Source organism: Mustelus asterias, chromosome 13 (genome assembly GCF_964213995.1).
Source record: "Mustelus asterias chromosome 13, sMusAst1.hap1.1, whole genome shotgun sequence".
Lineage (NCBI taxonomy): Eukaryota > Metazoa > Chordata > Chondrichthyes > Carcharhiniformes > Triakidae > Mustelus > Mustelus asterias.
This window is the reverse complement of record NC_135813.1, coordinates 65,018,033-65,038,498: the sequence shown is the minus strand read 5'-3', so window position 1 is coordinate 65,038,498 and position 20,466 is coordinate 65,018,033. Positions and strand designations below refer to the sequence as shown.

Below are 20,466 nucleotides of genomic sequence, written 5' to 3'. Positions count from 1 at the left end.
GGATTTGAACTCAGGTCCCCAGAACATTAATTGAGTTTCTGGATTAATACTCTCGTGATAATAACACTTGGCCATCACCTCCCCTCTCCTCAGCTACTTACCATTATAGACACTCACCAAAACCATTCTACAAATTTGTCATTCAAATGCCTGTTCGTTTAGCCGTTTGCTGGATCTGGTTACCTTGGGGGATTTTTAACCGGGCCTGTCCAGCTGGGGTCAGGTTGGCTGCCTGGTTAAAGCCCTCCTGGGTTTACACTGCACGGACCCAGTTTCCCTCCTCTCGTTCATCCTAGTGGCAGCTTCACTTATCCCCACCTTCTTTCTCACTAACTGGTTGTTTGAAGATGGCTTCTCAGCAGGATGGGGCATGTCACCCTCAAAGCCTAACCCCCTCTCCCCCCACCCCCCACACACAAACTGCACAATATTAAATCGTGCAGACAGGGAAGGTCAGAGTTGAGTCTCTGGTCAGTGCAGTGTCAGCCAATCTGGGCCTGTGCTGAGATGGGAATTCTCTCTCCCTGGCCCTGAGCAAGGGGAAGGTATTTCAGACTTGAACGGATCTTTTAGTGGAGGAGGAGAAAGAGATCCGTGGGAGGAACCTTCACAAATCGTTCAACTGCGTCTCCATGGAGATGTCCTTGTATGGAATACCCTATATTCCCAAGCTGGGAGGAGAGCATGAATGGGGACCAGCAACGTGCAGGCCAGATTCCAAAGCTAATGGTCAGCTGTTCATGCAATCTCTACAGTGCAGAAGAGGCCATTCGGCCCATCAAGTCTGCACAGACTCTCTGACAGAGTATCTTAACCAGGTTCTCTCCCCTGTCCTATCCCCCGTAACCACACACATTTACCATGGCTGATCCCATCTAACCTATACATCTTGGGACACTAAATGGGCAATTTAGCATGGACAATCCATCTAACATGCACATCTTTGGAGTGTGGGAGGAAACCAGAGCACCCAGAGGAAACCCACGCAGGCACGGGGAGAATGTGCAAACTCCACACAGTGACCCAAGCCGGGAATTGAACCCGAGTCCTTAGAGCTGTGAGGAAGCAGTGCTAACCACTGTGCTACTGTGCCGCCTCCCATGAATTTCTAAGGCCTCAGAAGACACCGTCACAAGGACTGTGTCACCGAATCTGTGGTTAAAGAATCACAGAATGAAGCAAGGGAACTCCGCCCCCTCCAGTTTCCTTCTCACCAATGTCCAATCCTGGTGGACATCACCTCATTCATTCCGAGGAGAATGACAGGAGGCAGATTGGATCATCAGGAAGGGGTTGCGGGGATAAGAGTCAATCTGTGTAGCTTGCAGAGCAGTTACAGCCGCTTGGAGGAGAATCGCTCGCCATTTCCCTCAGTGACTCCCACTACGGCAGCGGCAAGAGAGAGACTGAGAGACGCCAACACCTGGAGTAGTGAGGTAGAGAGCTGAAAAGCTGTTCTGGAACATTCCAGATCAGCTACTTGTGAAGTTTGGGACGGGGGTGGAGGTATGGGGGGGGGGGGGGGGCAGTGAAATCTGCTTCCAACATTCCTCAACTTGATGAGCATTAGAAAGAAAAAAACAATGAAACAGAATCGAATCATCGCGTACAGGTGGCCATTCAGCCCACTCTGTCTGTGTGGGTTCTCTGTAATAGCCAGCCACCTCTACATTCTCTCACTCCCTCACTCTTTCCCCATCGCCTCTTTATCCAATTCCTTTTTTTGTTGGAATTCACGATCGAATCTGCTTCCCTGGGGGCTGTGCGTTCCAGATCACAACGTGGAACAGAGAGGGCAGAGTTCATTCAAAATCCAAACCCTTCAAGCAAAGGTCAGCTGGCCCCACTGTGACCTCTGGTTTCTACTAACGGAGAGGCTTTGTGGAGGTTATTCCCTTGTGCTGCAATGAGTCTGACATGCTCGAGGGTATGAAATCCAGGGGTATATCACCACAAAACCGACAAACACCAGGACGTTCCATTTCTGCAGTGAAGCTATGTGAGTTCATGCAAGAACGCATTGCAATCTTGTTTCTGCTATTTCAATGCAATTGCCAGGCCAGTCACTATAATGACTTAGTTACGGTGGCGCAGGGACAAATTGAACACTAACGTCTCAGTCAGTGTTATTCTCATCCCTGATATTCTGAATTGTTGCTGAGAGATAAATCCTCTGATGCCGCATAAAAGACCGAGGAGTTATAAACAGCTTGATACAACTTCAAATATCATCTGTTAATGACATTAGTGATTTTATATTGAGCACTGCACCATGGCGTACAGTCCTTGGTGAGGGTCGGCAGTACACGGGGTGATATTTACTGTGGAACTCTGGCAGCAGAGAAATACAAAGAATGCTGTTGTTTCCGTTTATAGTTCCAGCTTCTTGGAAACTTGGGATTTCCTCAGTAGTTTGGAATAGAAAGAGATTTTGCTCTGTATCTGGAAGAGTCGTTTGATAAAGTCTCCAGAGCGTTACCGTATTGCCTCAGTTTCTGTCAGTACTGCTATTTGCAATCTTGATCCAGGAGGCACCTCCTCTCGGTCAGCGAGACATCATCCGGACAAATTCTGGAAATCAACAACAATGTTAAATCACAAAAACATGAGCTCCGAGAAACTATCACAGAATAAACTGACAGGATACAAAACCCAGCAACTCTCCCAGAGCTCTCCCTCTCCAATAGCTCAGGGTCAGAGTTCAATCTCCAATAGCTCAGGGTCAGAGTTCACTCTCCGATAGCTCAGGGTCAGAGTTCATTCTCAGATAGCTCAGGGTCAGAGTTCATTCTCAGATAGCTCAGGGTCAGAGTTCACTCTCCAATAGCTCAGGGTCAGAGTTCACTCTCCGATAGCTCAGGGTCAGAGTTCATTCTCAGATAGCTCAGGGTCAGAGTTCACTCTCCAATAGCTCAGGGTCAGAGTTCACTCTCCGATAGCTCAGGGTCAGAGTTCACTCTCCAATAGCTCAGGTCAGAGTTCACTCTCCGATAGCTCAGGGTCAGAGTTCACTCTCCGTTAGCTCAGGGTCAGAGTTCACTCTCTGATAGCTCAGAGTCACAGCTTCCTCTATGATAGCTCAGGGTCAGAGTTCACTCTCCGATAGCTCAGGGTCAGAGTTCACTCTCCGATAGCTCAGGGTCAGAGTTCACTCTCCGATAGCTCAGGGTCAGAGTTCACTCTCCGATAGCTCAGGGTCAGAGTTCACTCTCCGATAGCTCAGGGTCAGAGTTCACTCTCTGATAACTCAGGGTCAGAGTTCACTCTCTGATAGCTCAGGGTCACAGCTTCCTCTCTGATAGCTCAGGGTCAGAGTTCACTCTGATAGCTAAGGGTCACAGCTCCCTCTCTGATAGTTCTGGGTCAGATTTCCCTCTCTGATAACTCAGGGTCAGAGTTCACTCTCTGATAGCTCAGGGTCAGAGTTCAGGGTCAGATTTCCCTCTCTGATAGCTCAGGATCAGGAAGGGTAAGGGAAATATGGATCAGTCTGCTCTAGAAGACAGTGGTTGCTGGATAAACTGAACTTTTCAAGACTGAGCCTGACAGATAATTGTAGGGTAAATATCAAAGGCTGCGGAATAAGAAGTATGTAAATGGAGTCGAAGGCCAAATCAGCCTAACAGAAGGATAGAATAGGTTCAAGGGGCTGGACAGCTGACTCCTGCTCTTACCTTGATGGAAGCTCAGCAAATGAAAAAGCACGTTTAAAATGTAAAAGTAAATCAGGACTGCCAGCTAATAGTGACCGCGGTCTGGTTAGTTCACCTCCTACCATCCTGCTATTGACATGTACAACAAGAATGGAGCTGTTGACTAATCATTGTAATCAATCTCTGACAACTAGTGTACAACAGACCCAGACACGACACAAGGAAACCCCAGTACCGGAGAGCTTTGGCAATGTTCACTGAATATGTTAGCTGTGGAATGCCCATATCTCTCACATTAATGGCTGCGGTGCAAGGTCCAAAATGGCCTCCGTGGCGCGTACACACTTCGGCTGACAGCCGCTTCAGACCCTATTTTGGTGAAGAGATGAGTGTGAATGTCAAGAGCGTTTGTTAAAAGTATGCAGAATAGGCAATCTGCGATGTAGGTCAGTCTGCAACACTGATTGGAGGCCAGCACTGCCATTTTCCACCCGAACCCTCCAGCCCGTGCGCCTCGCTCATCCCTGGCACAGCGGCCGGAACAGCCGCCACTATTTAAAGGCAGCACCCACCACCTTTGCTGGGTTTGGAGTGTTAGAATGTAACCAGTGATAATATTGGATCTGTTGTAATGTGACCAATAGTAATAAGCTGTCAGGGTCAGCTGACCCAGTAAACTATGTAACCAATGACAGAATGATTTGATGATCAGCTGACTCAGTATAAATTAGAACATGTTGGGAATTGTGGGGAACTTGGAATGGCTCAAGGTGAGGTCTCAAGTTTGGAGTAATGAAGTTTTTTTATTAATCCTTTTCTTTGATTTATAAGTTGGAGTAAGTTTGGTTATATTTTATGTCTACACTGGAAGAGTTCCCTCTGGGTTAACATGTAGAAGGGCTTGGTGGTTTGTACTCCGACTTCCAGTTTCTAGGGAGTGTTGTGTCATGCGAGGGCCTTAGATTTGACTTCAACGGTTCTGTTCTGACTATTTGTACTGTCCAGATCCCAGTGAACACTTACAGACTCATGCCGTTTGTAAGCTGACTGCTTCAGAAAGTAGCAGTATGGGCTAATCGTGCACTATGATCCCTGTGTCCTTTACCAGTAGCTAAGTCCCCAGTTTCCCCCAAGCCTGTTACACTTAAGCTTCCAACTCAATGTTGTCCCCTTTTTTCTACCCTACACTGTATGTAGTGTATCATAGAATAGAATCCCTTCAGTATAGAAGGAGGCCATTTGGCTCGTCGAGTCTGCACCAACAATAATCCCACCCAGGCCCTATCCCTGTAACCCCACATATTTACCCCGTTAATCCTTCTAACCTATGCATCCTGGGACACTAAGGGGCAATTTTAGCATGGCCAATCAACCTAACCTGCACATCTTTGGAGTGTGGGAGGAAACTAGAGCACCTGGAAGAAACCCATGCAGACACGGGGAGAATGCGCAAACTCCACACAGACAGTGACCCGAGCCAGGAATCGAAAGGCACTGTGAGGCAGCAAAGCTAACCACTGTGCCACCCTGTGCTTAGTCTTGGGTAGAGCCCTTGCTATGAAAAGTTAGCTAATGGAATGTTACAAAGCTAAGACACTAAAATTGGCTCTTACCTTCAAAGTCAACACGCCCATCCCCATTCAGGTCAACATCTTTCAGTATTTCTTCAATGTCTCTGTGCCCAATCTGCTGGCCCAGTAATTTCTTCATGGCTTCCCGGAGTTCCATTGTGCTGATCTCTCCATCTCCATTGGTGTCAAACTGTGGATTTAAGTGCGTGCATGAACAGGGTTTGCCTTTTTGCAGCTATTTCAACAACCAAGTAATTCTGAAGCCCCCTCTGCACGTTCCTTTCACATTTGCCCCTTGAGCTATGGTTTAAATTGGTCATATTCTCACCAGACACAAGGCTGCTGTGACTTCAGTTCCCACTCCTGAGACTTGAGCACATAATCCAGGTTAGTACCTGAGTGCAGGGCAAAGGGAGTGCTGCACTGCTGTCTTTTAAAGGAGACCTTAAACTGAGGCACTGTCTGGGTGTTTGGGCCTGTGCTTTGTGCAGACCGAGGAGGGTGTTTAGGCCTGTGTTTACACCTATGCTCTGTAGAGACTGAGGAGGGTGTTTAAGTCTGTGTTTACGCCTGTGCTTTGTGCAGACTGAGGAGGGTGTTTAGGCCTGTGCTTTGGAGGGACCAAGGAGGGTGTTTCGGACTGTGTTTAGGCCTGTGTTTTGTACAGACGGTGGAGGGTGTTTAGGTCTGTTCTCATCGTCTCTGAATACAGCAGGACTCTGCGAGATGAGATTCTGATTTGAAGAGACTGACAATAACTGAAGGGTAATGAGAAGACATCCCAATGGCAGAGTCTGAGGAGACCTCACATTGCTAATGATATTAAAGAGTAAGAATCCACTGGGTCAAACCTGGTTCCCCCAGCGCCCCCACGCCAAGGGTCAGAGGGAATGGAAAAACGGGATGAGCAAATTGCTGTGTCGAATAAAACCACAAGACAAGAGGCTGACTGCTTCAGTTTGAAAGGTCTTCAGGGTGAATTAAGTCATTGGTTTGTATACTGTGGGTGACCTTAATTTTCCAGATGCAATGTGTGTTAAACCACTGTTAGCTTATTACCTGTATATGTGACATGCCTGGACACATCCCTGCCGGCCCTACCCGAGACTCCTCCCCCCCCCCCCCCTTCCCCGGTCCAGGTATAAAGGCGACTGCTCCCCACCCCCCTGCCTCAGTCTGGACCAGTTCATCGGCATGGGTGTGCTCCAAGTCTTTTGCTAATAAAAGCCTATTTGTTCTTGCACACAAACTAGTCTTTGCTCGATTGATGGTGCATCACAGTGCAAACATTTATTTGTAATATCTGTGTTCAACTATCTCAGCGATTAGGATGTTGCCATTGATTTGGAACTCTCACGTTGAGGAGATGTAAAACTCTCCAATAGTCGGAAGCAGACTGTGTCCAAAAGAATCACTAAGATGGCTGCCCTCCGGCATTTTTCTCAGTGACTGCTCTTCAAGACCTGGCCCAGGTACTGAGTGCTGGCAGCTTATGTGACCCTGACCCTTACCCACTTTCCATCCACGTGAATTTAACAGCAATCAGGAGTGAGAACCCTGGCTGACTTTCTCCTCTTCCCAACCAGTGGTACCAACTTAATAAAATCTCTCTCGGGATGTGGATCTTGATGGCAGGGGCAGCATTAGTTGTCCATCCCTAATTGCCCTGGACTTGGGTGGCTTGCTAGGCTATTTCAAAGTGCAGTTAATAGTCAAGCACATTGTTGTGGGTCTGGAGTCACATGTAGGCCAGACCAGGTAAAAGTGGCAGATTTCCTTCCCTAAAGGACATTAGTGAACCAGATGGGCTCTTTTTACAATAACCGATGATGGTTTCATGTCATCATTACTAATATTAGCTTTAAATTCTAATTTTATTAATTGAATTTAAGTTCTGCCAGTTGCCGTGACAGTCAGAATGTGAGAAGGGGAAAGTTCAAAGGAGATGTGAGGGGAACGTTTTTTTACAGAGAGTGGTAGGTGTCTGGGCTGCCAAGGGTGGTGGTGGAGGCAGATAGGATAGGGGTGTTTAAGGGACTTTTAGATAAGCACATGAATATGCAAGAAATAGAGAGATATGGACCAAGGGCAGGCAGGAGGGGTTAGTTTAATTTGGCGTCATGTTCGGCACAACATCGTGGGCCGAAGATTCTGTTCCTGTGCTGTACTGTTCTATATGATTTACGCCCATGTTCCCAGGCCTTTAGCCTGGGCCTCTGGATTACTAGTCCAGTGACATTACCAATACACTAGCATCTCTCCCTGCAGTAGCTCTTATCACTATTCCAGCTAAGGCCAACTAACTTAGCACAGACTCAGCAGGATTGAACCTGGCACTGTCTTGGTCTGTGTACCTCAGTTCCACATGCAGTGGTGAATCTACCCCGTCAGCTACCAGGGACCAAAATGGGCGACTCTTCGGCCCATATGGATGCTTTTTTTAAAATAAAGTTTTCTCTTTCAAAATGCAAAATGAGAAGGGTGATTTTTTTAAAAAAGCCATTTGACCCACTGAAAATAGACCTTTTGATATGCTAACTTGTGCAGCCCAGCTTTTGGTTGCATCTCATGTTCAAATTGTAGTCTGTTCTGCCTCATAGATTATTCCAGAATGACCTGGGCTAATATAAAACCAAACTAACACTTAGAATTTCCCTGGAGGCTTTTCTGATCTGCCGTAAGTTGGGCGGAAAATCATGGAGAAATGGTGAAGAAGATATGGAAGGAGACCAGGGAAAGCCCAACGGGAATCCCAATTACAGCTATTTCACAATCGCTGAAATAAGACCATGAGATATAGGAGCAGAATTAGGCCATTTGGTCCATCGAGTCTGCTCTGCCAGTCAATCATGGCTGATATAATTCTCATCCCCATTCTCCTGCCTTCTCCCTGTAACCCTTATTGATCAAGAACCTATCTATCTCTGTCTTAAAGACATTCAATGACCCGGCCTCCACAGTCTTCTGTGGCAATGAGTTCCACAGATTCACCACTCTCTGGCTGAAGAAATTCCTCCTCATCTCAGTTTTAAAGGAGTGTCCCTTCACTCTGAGGTTGTGCCCTCGAGTTCTAGTCTCTCCCACTAGTGGAAACATCCTCTTCACGTCCACTCTATCTAGGCCTCACCTCCTTGAAAGCGTCTCGAAGCTCTTTCACTCCGATCATGTCTGCTGTTTCCGCCAATAGCTTTGGTCCCATCAGTTCCAAAAAGTCATCAAAATCAACATGGCCACCCACTAAAAATAAAACACAAGGAAACAAGCAGCTGTGTGAGCTCATTCTGCGGCGTAGAATACATAGAAACATACAAGATAGAGCAGGAGGAGACCATTCGGCCCTTCAAGCCTGCTCTGCCATTCATCATGATCATGGCTGATCGTCCAACTCAATAACCCAATCCTGCTTTTTCCCCATAACCTTTGACTCATTTGCCCCAAGTGCTACATCCAGCCGCCTCTTGAATACATTCAATTTCATTTCATTTTATATAAAACCCACAGCCCCGAACATAGAATCAATTTAGTACATTCCGTATCGGACTGTCCAATAAATAAACAATAACAACAAAGACCTTGCATCACAAATTACTGTGCTTGATATCAGTGGGTAAGTGTTCAGTAGTTCTGTATTGAATGATTTTAATGGAGGCTGCATCCTATTTAAATTAAACAGGATAACATCTATAATCAAGTAACAGGCAAAGGAGTATCACTCACACTCGCACTCATATACACACACGCAAACATACACACACACACACAAACACTAAAACATCAATTGTTAGCATCTACAACTGTTATTTTTAGGTGCTAGTCTTTTCACTCTTTTTCACTCCCCACTAAGGAACATACACTCATCCTTTCTCGAAATCACCTTATTGCGCAAACCTTTCCCTAATTATACGTATCACTATTGAGCTGTGTGAGTTGGCACCTGTGACTGTACATTTGTTATATATTTAGAAGGGTTGCAGGTTGCTTTAAAGAGCTGATCACATGATTTGACGGTGATGTCATTAGGGTGTTGCAGTGTTTTACTTTCAGTTTGCACTCTGTGCAGAGAATATCACTTTCAATAAAACCTGCAGCATGTCAGTTTGAATCTACGTGTGCAAACCACATCTTTTTCTTTTGTGTAAAACCCACAACCCCTAACATAGTTAGGATATCACAACACTAAAACATTATCCGTTCTTATGCTATGAATAAATCTGGCAAGGCTGTATTATTGGTAATTCCCAGCTGCTCTGATGCAATGATGATGGTGACGAGCCTTCTTGACCCTCTGCAGTCCTTGCAGTGATGGTGCTTTCAACAAATGCAGGGCAGTGAGCAGGCGGTGTGCAGGAACAGTGTTCCCTGTGTGGCAGATCTCCAAGACAGGCATGTGCTCAGGGACCCCAATCGAGAATCAAATGTCAGCGACCCAAAGGAGAGCTGTCCGATTGTTGCAGTCAGATCCTGAGTTTGTGTGATCGTGTAGAATGCGTAATAGGAAATCGCATCCTCTCAATCTGAATTAAGTGAAAATCGGGATTGATATAGGACGGGCTGTTTGCTCATTATCGCTGATTCAGGCTAAAGTACCCCCCACTCTAACATGTTATAGGTAGAGAGCAACAGACATGATTTTCTAGTAAATAGAGATTTCAGAATTCTCCCTTGCCTGCCCTCAGACACTCAAATACCTAATGACCATGTGGATCCCCACGGCCGCCCTCCACTGGCTATCTCAGGCCCGCAGCTCTCAGCTGTCATATGCTTTCATGCATCCCTTTTTAGATCTTTTTTTCCCTGATCAGAATACATTGCATCAGCGATCGTAACCCTGTCATTAATCTGAGCGTGCCTCTGCTATTTCAAGCCGTTTAGCTTTCCGTTCAAGGGCTTCGCGTGAACATTATTTCAAAGTGTTTTCTAAGCCTCATTTTATTTCTCTGGCAGCTTGCATCATGGCGACGAGGTGCTTCAGAGTGTTGCTAAAACGTCACTGCCACTGCTCTATCCAGTGTGGCCAGGGACCTTTATATCCTCGGGTGTATTCATGATGGTTAACATTGGTTTCAGTGTCTCTCCCCGATATAAAGCTATCCTTTCTCTCGCAGTAAGGCTCAGGAATCACGCAGTCACGTTTTTTAAAAAGCCACAAAAGTGCTAGAAAGGTTATTTATTTAAAATTGTAATAAAGATGCTTGTATTAGTTAGAAGGTTGTAGCCCAGGGGGAGCAGTGAGTCGTTCCAAAAGGACATCATTTTATTTTACAGTCTGTAAATCTGGTTCACGATTATTGCACAGAAACCACCCCCCCATTGCTGTATTGCTACCACAGATTCAAGGGGGAGGCAGTTTTATCTTTGGCTGGTATCATTTAACATCTTCCCCCAATATTCAGTTCTATTTTCACCCCGATTCGAGCACCTCAAAGTCAGCAATGAAGCTGTAATTCTGAATAGCAGGGAGACCAGTGGGGTCTGCACAGCCCAGTTTGGTTATAATCGCGACAACTGGGGGCACTGCACACGCACGAGTGGCAGATAGAAGGGCCAATCTACCCGAGACACCGAGCTGCAGGGCTTAGAATGCCAATCACCCAGGACAACAGACTCCCCTGAAGTGGGAGGGTTGTGAGCTCTCACTCGGCGGAAAGCCAGCCGACCAGTTTGAAGGATTCACCAGGCATCTCAATCACAACACGGTGCGTCTCTCATTCGTCAGTCAACGTCAACACCTTTGGCAGAGATGGGCACTGGCAAGGGCACAGGTGCCAAGCCACAGTGCAAATGAGGAACATGCGCCTGGTCCGTTCAACTCTGTCACATTGCTAACAGTGTGTCACCCCTGTATTAAATAAATGAAGAGGAAGCTTCTTTGTTGAGCAGCAGAGCACACAAGTGGCAAGTTTCCTCTGACCTTCCCCTGCAGCTTTGGAGGGAGTCTTGCCGATGTGGGTAAATAAGTTTCCGCAGAGGTCATGGCAGTTCAGCGGGAGTGGGGGGGGGGGGGGGCGTAATGCCTCCACGCTGCCATCACCACTAGCACGTGCTTCTGCTCAATGGAGCGCTCAAGAAGATTAAAAGAAACTATCCCAGTAACTGACCCAATGACTGCTGAGAGACAGGTTTGTATAAATAAATGCAATGTCATAGGAACACTGGCCTCCTGACAGGGGTGGCACGGTGGTTAGCACTGCTGTCTCACAGCACCAGGACCCGGGTTTAATTCTGGCCTTGGCTCACTGTCTGTGTGGAGGTTGCACCTTCTCCCCGTGTCTGCGTGGGTTTCCTCCGGGTGCTCCGGTTTCCTCCCACAGTCCAAAGATGTGTGGGTTAGGTTGATTGACCAAGTTAAATTGCCCCTTAGTGTCAGGGGATTGTGGGGTTACGGGATAGGGCCTGGGTGGGATTGTGGTCAGTGCAGACTCAATGGACTGAATGGCCTCCTTCTGTACTGTTAGGGATTCTATGATTAAATGATCAGCACACTCACACGATGATATCAAATTGGTTCACAATGCAATGTGCCAACTCAACGCCCATTCTGGTAAATCTCCTTTGCACTCTTTCCAGAGCAGAATCTCTTCCTTACAATTAAATATCTGATTTTGCAGCAAACCTCAATACTGTACTGAGTTAGGTGAATTGGCATCTAAATGCTAAATTCTCCCTCAGTGCACTGTGATCTCTGCAGCTCTTGCAGCTTCAGTGTTTCTCAGCTCACAGCCTCAGTTTGTTTTTCTCATTGTTGCCGGGCTCTCTACAAGAGTCTTTTTATTGCTGCTTAAATGGGTGTTTGTTTACTTTTACTGGGATGTTTATGTCTCTGCATTGTTAGGAGAAAAACTCGTTGGCAGGTCAGGTGGTAGGAGTTTTTTTTTCATTTTCAGTTTGGAGCTGCAGGTTTTAGTTTTAGAAGGGGCATCAAGCTGAAAAGAAGTCTCTCTCTCTCTCTGGTTTTAGAAATTCTGCTGGTGAGCTGAAAGCAAGGTCTTGCCCTTCTGAAGTGAGGGGGGGGGAGGGGGGGAGTCAGCTGTTGGTGGCTTGCCTAGAGCCCCTGGTGGTTTGGGAAGCTGTTCTGACTTCAAACTGTTCTGAGTCTATCCAGAGAACTGCAGATTTCAGCCAAAGTCCAGCATCACGTAAGCATTAGTCTTTGCTGTAAAAACGGATTTTGTCTAAGGGATTGGTTTGATTGGAACACATTAGATATATTTGTTAAGGGTTATACATGATAGTGGTTGCTTTGTTTCTTGTTTGTAATTGATAAAAGTTCTTGCTAATTTTCTTACTATACATGTTAACTATATTCTTAAATAAACTTTGTTTGATAAAAGCTCCCTAGTGGGTCATTTGAATCATACCTGAAGTGAAGCCTATCATGCTTACCCTAGCCAAATTCAAGATGCAAAATGTATGAGTCAGGCAGGGCTTCATAAAACACTTTGGAGTTTCTGACCTGAACCACAACAGTATCCGAATAGGCGCCGGAGTGTGATTTTTCACAGTAACTTCATTGCAATGTTAATGTAAGCCTACTTGTGACACTAATAAATAAACTTAATAACACGGGATCTGTAAGATTTGGTACCAACTTAGTGCGGCAGGTCAGAAAGCAAGCTCCCACACGGTAACAGGGCCACTGCTAACAGACACTGTAAACTCCTGGATTGAAATCACTTTATACAAGGTGCAAAAAGCTCTGTTTAATCGAATGCAGCCTAACCATTATCAAACATAGCATTTAATCATTGGCTGGGATTACTTCACTGAAACTGATCAATAACAAACTCACTGCAGACTCAACAAATCTAAACGGACTTGGCTGCAAAAGAACCTTGGGTGACAGTTGTTAATCTGAACAAGTGCTGAATAAACTGGTGAGTGTCGGGGGAGAACTGGATTTAAAATAACACACTAAATTGCTTTTCTCTTTCCTTTTGGAAGATCACAGATTGCGATGCTTCACACTTGTTTCCTCTTGGTTGCAATGTATTTCTAATCTCCATGTCATTGAACTTGCCACCTCATTCTGTGGAGCAGTTCCTTGTTGACAAGGCTGGGGGAAGGGGGTGTGTGGTGTTGTGGGGAGCAGCTTCACACTGTGTCAGTGCTACTCTTGACCCAGTCACTTAGAGTGATTAACGTGCAGTTGGGTCACAATCTCTTAGAGGGAATCAGGCTTCTGCCCCTGTGAGATGTGTCGAGTTAGGTGACCCCAGGCGGGGGCTGGCGGGGGGGGGGGGGGGGGGGTGGTGGTGTTAGAACAGACCTTAAAATCACTGGTCTGAGGAGGGCTAAAGTCATCACCCGACTTCTTAAGCAGGAATCAAATTATGTGGGTATGCTGACTGGTAGGTTGGGCGTGGGCAGGATTTGACATGATACTGTGATACCCCATTAATACTTGATGTCCATCCAGGCTCACGCCACAAGAATGTGAAAGGCACGTCAGACAGACGCCTTCATGGGGGGAGGGAAGGAAACGTGACAGTGTAAGAACTGAGGGTTTGTGTTTGGGACCAGCTACCCAAGGCCACAATAGCACCAGAGTCACTGGGCACTGACCATGTGGCATGAACCTGCCCCATTGAGGACATACCTCCCAGTATGGTGGAGGAGCCCTGCACAATGCTGCTCCATCAGCAACACAAATTTGGCAACTGTCATAAGCACTTGGCTCCGTGATGTAGCTGTCATGCGCACACGCACTCACACTTGCATGCAGATACAATACACACACACACACATGCAGATACAATACACACACACACGCATGCAGATACAATACACACACACACATGCAGATACAATACACGCACACGCATGCAGATACAATACGCACACACACGCAGATACAATACACACACACACACATGCAGATACAATACACACACACGCCTGCAGATACAATGCATGCACATGCATGCAGATACAATACACACACACACACACATGCAGATACAATACACGCACGTGCATGCAGATACAATACACGCACATGTATGAAGATCCAATACACGCACATGCGCACACACATGCAGATACAATACGCACACGCATGCAGATACAATACATGCACACACATGCAGATACAATACATGCACATGCACACACGTGTGCAGATACAATATACGCACACACATGTGCAGATACAATACACGCACACACACACGCATGCAGATACAATACACGCACATGCACACACACACACACGCATGCAGATACAATACATGCACACACACACACACACATGCACGCACACAATACCCACACGCACATGCACCTAAAGCTGAAACTCTGAGATGCTTCAGATGTCAATATCTGAAAGATAACTCGAATACAAACACATCTGCTCAGGGTCATCATTGTGTCTGAACTTACGGTTCATGTTGATCTGCTGGGAGAGTTCAATCAGCTCCATCTCTGTTGGCATGTAGCCCATTGTCCGCATGCAGTTACCCAGATCCTTACATCCAATGAAACCATCCTTGTCCTTGTCAAATTCCTTGAATGCGTCTCTGAGCTCTGCCAACACAGAGTAACTTGTTCAAACACAAACTTCACTTCATAAAACAAAGTCAAATAGAGAGCGAGACCAGCAACCACTTGCATTTATATAGCACCTTTCACGTAGAAAGATGCTTCACAGGAGGCTAATCAGACAAAAAAAGCGATATGGAACCAAAGGAGGCGAACACAGCTTGGTCAAAGAGAAGGGATTTGGTGGAGGGTGAGGGGAGGGGGTACGCTGGGGAGAGAGGGAGTGATGGAGGGTGGGATTTTCCAGCCGCGCTCGCCCCAATGCCAGAAAACCCCACCCGAGGCCAACAGACATTTGCACGGTTCTGTGTCCTGCCCACTATGATTCCCGTGGCAGGCAGGATGGGAAAATTCCGCCTGGAGAATTTCAGGGAGGGAATTCCATGCCTTTGAGTCGCAGATACATTCCAATTGATTGAGTGTATCTCAGACATTTGGAACAGATGTACTGAGTCAGATGGCAGAGGCTGAAAGCAGCGCAGAATGAGAGGTGGGAGTTGGGAGTACATGAGTGAGGAGGGAAGCATAATGAACAGCCTGTCGAATATATCTAACAGTTCCTTCTTCAAACACTCTGTGTTGTTTCTTCACCAGGCTTATTTCAGGCTCTTTGTTGGTATTTTGCATTATCTTTGTGCTAAGTCAATTTGTCAATAGATTAAGAGTTCCTTCCAAGGAAGCTAAAATGAAAGGCTGAAAGAGCTTAGGATGAGAAAGGGGATTCTAATGATCCTGATCATCAGATGGACCCTCTGGGATTGCAAATGGACAAAGCTCCAGAGATCCAATGATATGGATATGGGTCCAATCCCACTCCCTGCCCTGTCTCATACCCATTACCAGTACCTAGCAATCTCAGGTCAGTTTTACCTCAGAAACAAGTACAGTAAAGCCCAAATTCTCTTCTCCCAACCAGGTGCCTTAATTCCAACCTCACAAAGATTCATCCTTTTAATGTCTTCATGTTTTCAATAGATTTTTCCAAATCTGCTGCTAAAAAAGCCCCGTAGCTGTAAATGTGGCCCCGTGTTTGAGCATGTGACCCTGCATTTGTACCTGTGGCTCCATGGCTGTGTATGCGGGGCCCCGTGGCTGTGTATGCGGGGCCCCGTGGCTGTGTATGCGGGGCCCCGTGGCTGTGTGCACTCTCCTAATGAATGTCCTGCATTGCCTGGTCTAAGGGAGGTGGAGTGAAGCTCAAATACTCTAACCCTACCAGCTGACTTCAGCCCTAACCCCAGCCTTACAGAGTGATCTTGTTCCTCAGTCTTCCACACTGTTAGTATCTCTGGTGAAGGTTACTGATTGAGTGTCGATGTGCGGGCAGACTAGTGGCTGTAGGATCTCTAGCAGCTGACAAGGCTGCAAGGATTTCCATTCTGCTGCTTTGTGGAGGTTTGCGCCCACGGCCTGAAGAACGGGCAGCGACATGAGCCAGGGCATCACCCCGATTTCATCCCCAACATAAACACGATTGCTGAAGAGCCTGAAGGATGTGGTCATTGGGTTTTGGTGGCTGTGTAAAGGTCTCACCATTTCAACTCTTACAAAACACACAGGCCTGATTGTAAAACTCAGAGAAATCCTTTAGTGATGCAGTAATGATAGCTACACATACACACACCTCATGCAATCAATCGGACAGATTGAAATCATTCACTTATGAGCAAATGACATCTCCAAAAGGAACAGATTATCCTTTCTGCCTTTTTGGAAATACACCTCGTAGTTAATTTGGTAATTACCACCTCCCCATCCCTCACCCCCCTCCCGCACCTCCTCCATCCCAGGGGTCTTTCCGCATTGTCAAAGTCCCCGCTTTGTGTCCTGATCTGTACTCAATTACCTGGTCTCAATGTTGGGCAGCACTTTGGATGCTACAATTGGCCTCAGTGCCCCAGGACGAAGGAAAGGAAATTAACCCCAGCGCCGAGCTCCCGACTGTCTCACTGTGGGGCTGGCATGGGTTGAATCTGGTTGGGCGACGAGGCTACCTGCAGTCAAATAGCCTGCCATTTTAGCTCCTTCAACTAAGTTTAAACATGAGAGAGGCTGGAGAAGCTGGGATTGCTCTCCTTAGAGGTGAGAACGTGGAGGAGAGATTTAACTGAGGTTAAATTATGAGAGGTGCAGATAGAGCAAACAGAAAAACTATTTCCACATTTGGGAATGTCGCTAATTAGAGGGCACAGCTTTAAGATAATAGGCTCAAGAATAAGAGGAGGAAGCTGATTCAATAATAACTTTCTGTTACAGAGTCTCATTCTGAGTACAGAGTGTTCTTCTAAGCTTTTTCCTAAGTAATTGTTTTACGAGTATCTGTTGAAGGTTCTGAGCATATCGGGTTTTGGAGGGCTTTTCAAGTCTGCCAAAGAGCGTTCTGCAAAAAAGACCTGTTTTACTAGTGCTCCTGTTTTCATAGTTATTATTGGTTATGCAGAGTTACTATCATTGTTTAACTATGTTATTTATTTACATAAAGTTCATTCTTTAAACAACGCATTTGACTACTTTATTGTGGTCTTAAGTTACAAAACTTTCTAAAAGGAATTAGATAAATATGTGAAATGTAAAATGTTACAAGGATATGTGGAGCACAGTGGTTAGCACTGCTGCCTCACAGTGCCAGGGAACTGGGTTCGATTCCAGCCTTGGGTCACTGTCTGTGTGGAGTTTGCACGTTCTCCCCGTGCCTGCGTGGTTTTCTCCGGGTGCTCCGGTTTCCTCCCACGCTCCAAAGATGTGCAGGTCAGGGGGGTTGGCCATGCTAAATTGCCGCTTAGTGTTCAAGGATGTGTAGGTTAGTGGGGTAAATGTGTGGGGTTGCGGGGATAGGACAGAGGTGGGCCTGGATAAGAAATTCTTTCAGAGAGTCTGTGCAGACTCGATGGGCCAAATGGCCTCCTTCTGCACTGTGGGGATTCTATGATATGGGAGAAGAGCAGGGAGAATGAGACAAGGAGCCAGCACAATGGGCTGAATGGCCTCCACCAGTGCTGTAAAACTCTATGACATTGATGAGTGTATAAATAAGGAATATATCTTAAGTTGTGCATTCAGTAATTCTTTCTTTTCATCATGAAATATTGGGATAGCTGACCCGAATGCGAGTAGGAATGACTCAGTCAGTTTGGAGTAACGGGCTTCTGAGCAAACATCTCGCTCCAGAACTCTGGTTAACACCATTTTCAGCAGACGTGCTGATTAACGGAAGAATGGCATCTGGGCAAAGTAACATAAATATTCTCGCCATATATGACGCTTCAAAATGATTCTGCAAAGAGAGGCCACCAAATCCCCACAAAGCATTCTAAACATCTTCACTGCATGTATTTTAATGAAATATTTCATCAGGTTTTCATAGAATCCTACAGGGCAGAGGGAATCGAATCTGCACCGACCACAGTCCTACCCAGGCCCTATCCTCATAACCCCATGCATTTACCCCAGCTAGTCACCCTGACACTAAGGGGCAGTTTAGCATGGCCAATCCACCTAATTCGCACATCTTTGGACTGTGGAAGGAAACCGGAGCACCCGGAGAAAACCCACACAGACACGGGGAGAACGTGCAAACTCCACCCAGGCAGTGACCCAAGCCGGGAATCAAACCCGGGTCCCTGGTGCTGTGAGGCAGCAGTGCTAACCACTGTGCCACCACGCCGCCCACATGGTAAGGGGTTCTTGTAAATATGGCACAAATGAATGAAAGTCAAAATAGTCATTTACCTTCAATTTCCTCGGCCCCGAGTTCTCTGTCCTGGTGATAAAACAGTTTGGTATTAGACTGTTTCCCATACACTCTGCCGATTTTAAACACACACAATGCAAATACAACTGTGCCAATCAGAATGTTAACACAAATAGCATTTGGTTATCTTCAATAGGAAGGCAATAACTTCACTGATTCATTCCCGTTTTTAACAGTGTTAGCTGTGTTTGCTTTCATTAAAATAACCACACAGTGAGTTTACCCGTGACATCAAACCAAAGGGATCTAACTAAAGGATCACTCGGGGTACAACTGATAGAAACCCAAATGATAAAAAACAAACGTATCAAATATTATTGTCACCATCCACCCTGCACTCCAGTCCCTGAGGTCCTCACTGGTCACGAAAATTAATAGCTGGAATTTTATCGGCATGCCCGCCCCACGAGGCTCGCAGAACGGCATTCTCCGCTGGCCTCGGGTGGGCCAGGCGGTAAAATTCCGGTAAATCTGTGAGCTCCTCATTGAGAACAGTCCACATCAAAAAATAACTGCTTCCGTACAGCATGCAGAATTAATGGGTTCAAACTGTGACCCAAGGCCGCAAGCCGGGGACAACACTGACGGAACGCGTGCCCTGGAACACTGCACCGTGACCACTGCAGCGTCACCACTGCACCGTGACCACTGCAGCGTCACCACTGCAGCGTCACCACTGCAGCATCACCGCTGCACCGTCACCACTGCAGCGTCACCGCTGCACCATCACCACTGCAGCATCACCCCTGCACCGTCACCACTGCACCGTCACCACTGGAGCATCACCCCTGCACCGTCACCACTGCACCGTCACCACTGCACCGTCACCGCTGCACCGTCACCACTGCAGCGCCATCGACGGCGGTTCCTGGGGATGAGCTGCTCCCGAAACAGAAAATGCTGATAAGCACTCAGTGGTTCCGGCAGCTTCTGCAGAGAATCAGGTGACCTACCTGAAATGGTAACTCCCGGCGGGATTTCCCACTCCTGTCCGCCGCAGGAACCGCCGTGGGTGGGACAGAAACTTTTGGGCAGGAATTCCCCCCTAGTTCCTCCCTCCATGGATGCTTGTTTGACCTGCTGAGTATTTGCAGCATTTTCTCTTCCTGTTTTGGATTTCCAGTAGTTTGCAACGTTGTCCCTTCACATCTTGAAAGATACATTTGTGGGTGGGGATGGAGGAGGGGGGTGAGATTTCTGGCATCTCACCAGACCTCGATCTTCTGTATGTCGGGATGGTAAAAGCTATGCCTAGATCTGAACAATATGAGGGTGCCAGGGAATGTGATACAAGTGTATTTCTACTATGGTGGGCAACCTGCGGCCTGAGGGCCACATCTGGGTTCCGTGTGCGACCCAGAAGACATTTTGTTGACCGTTGCCCAGGTGCAGGGTTGCCACATTCTGCTGATTTCCATCTGGGTAGTTTTTTTTCCTACCGGTGTGACTGAAGTGATACCCACGTAAAGCAAGGACAAGTGAAGTGAGGTGGGTGCTGATTGCTCATAACACTGACTGTGAGAGCTGTACACTCCCTCTGTGTCCAAAGTATAAATATTTATTTTGCTTTTACCATTTGAAGTTGATGATCGTTCTATTAATAAATGAATGATTAAGCATTTTCTATAACTTTGTTACGAAATATTCAGTGTGTATTAAATGTATTTAATCTTATTCATGGGGTCACGGTTAGTGAACAAGCCCGATTTCAATCTTACGGCCCACTGAGATGAAGCAGGGCCACTCATGCGGCCCACTCACCAGCCTAGGTTGCCCGTCACTGGACTGCATAAAGAGCAACTGCATTATTTGTGTGAGTGCACAGCAACTCAATACGCCCGAGGTTGTTGTGTGTCTCCGTTGTGGTTCATTGTCGTTCTGTGTACTGACAGCTGTTGCTCAGTTAGGAATAGACATACTGGCATTGTGATGGTCACGTAAAAAAAAGACCCCA

At 46.6% G+C, this 20,466-nt stretch overlaps 1 protein-coding gene across 2 annotated transcripts in view; it reads right to left on the bottom strand.

Moving 5' to 3' along the window:
- Window positions 1-2,127: 2,127 nt before the first annotated feature.
- Window positions 2,128-20,466, bottom strand: part of LOC144502717 (calcium-binding protein 1-like) — a 105,725-nt gene continuing 87,386 nt past the window's right edge. For both annotated transcript variants that reach the window (XM_078226957.1, XM_078226958.1), the window contains 5 exons: window positions 18,491-18,521; window positions 14,603-14,746; window positions 8,352-8,461; window positions 5,267-5,414; window positions 2,128-2,571 (listed from right to left, as the gene is read on the bottom strand). In XM_078226957.1, the coding sequence (XP_078083083.1) occupies window positions 2,546-2,571; window positions 5,267-5,414; window positions 8,352-8,461; window positions 14,603-14,746; window positions 18,491-18,521 (459 nt within the window). In that variant the 3' untranslated portion in view covers window positions 2,128-2,545. The remainder of the gene's footprint in view (window positions 2,572-5,266; window positions 5,415-8,351; window positions 8,462-14,602; window positions 14,747-18,490; window positions 18,522-20,466) is intronic.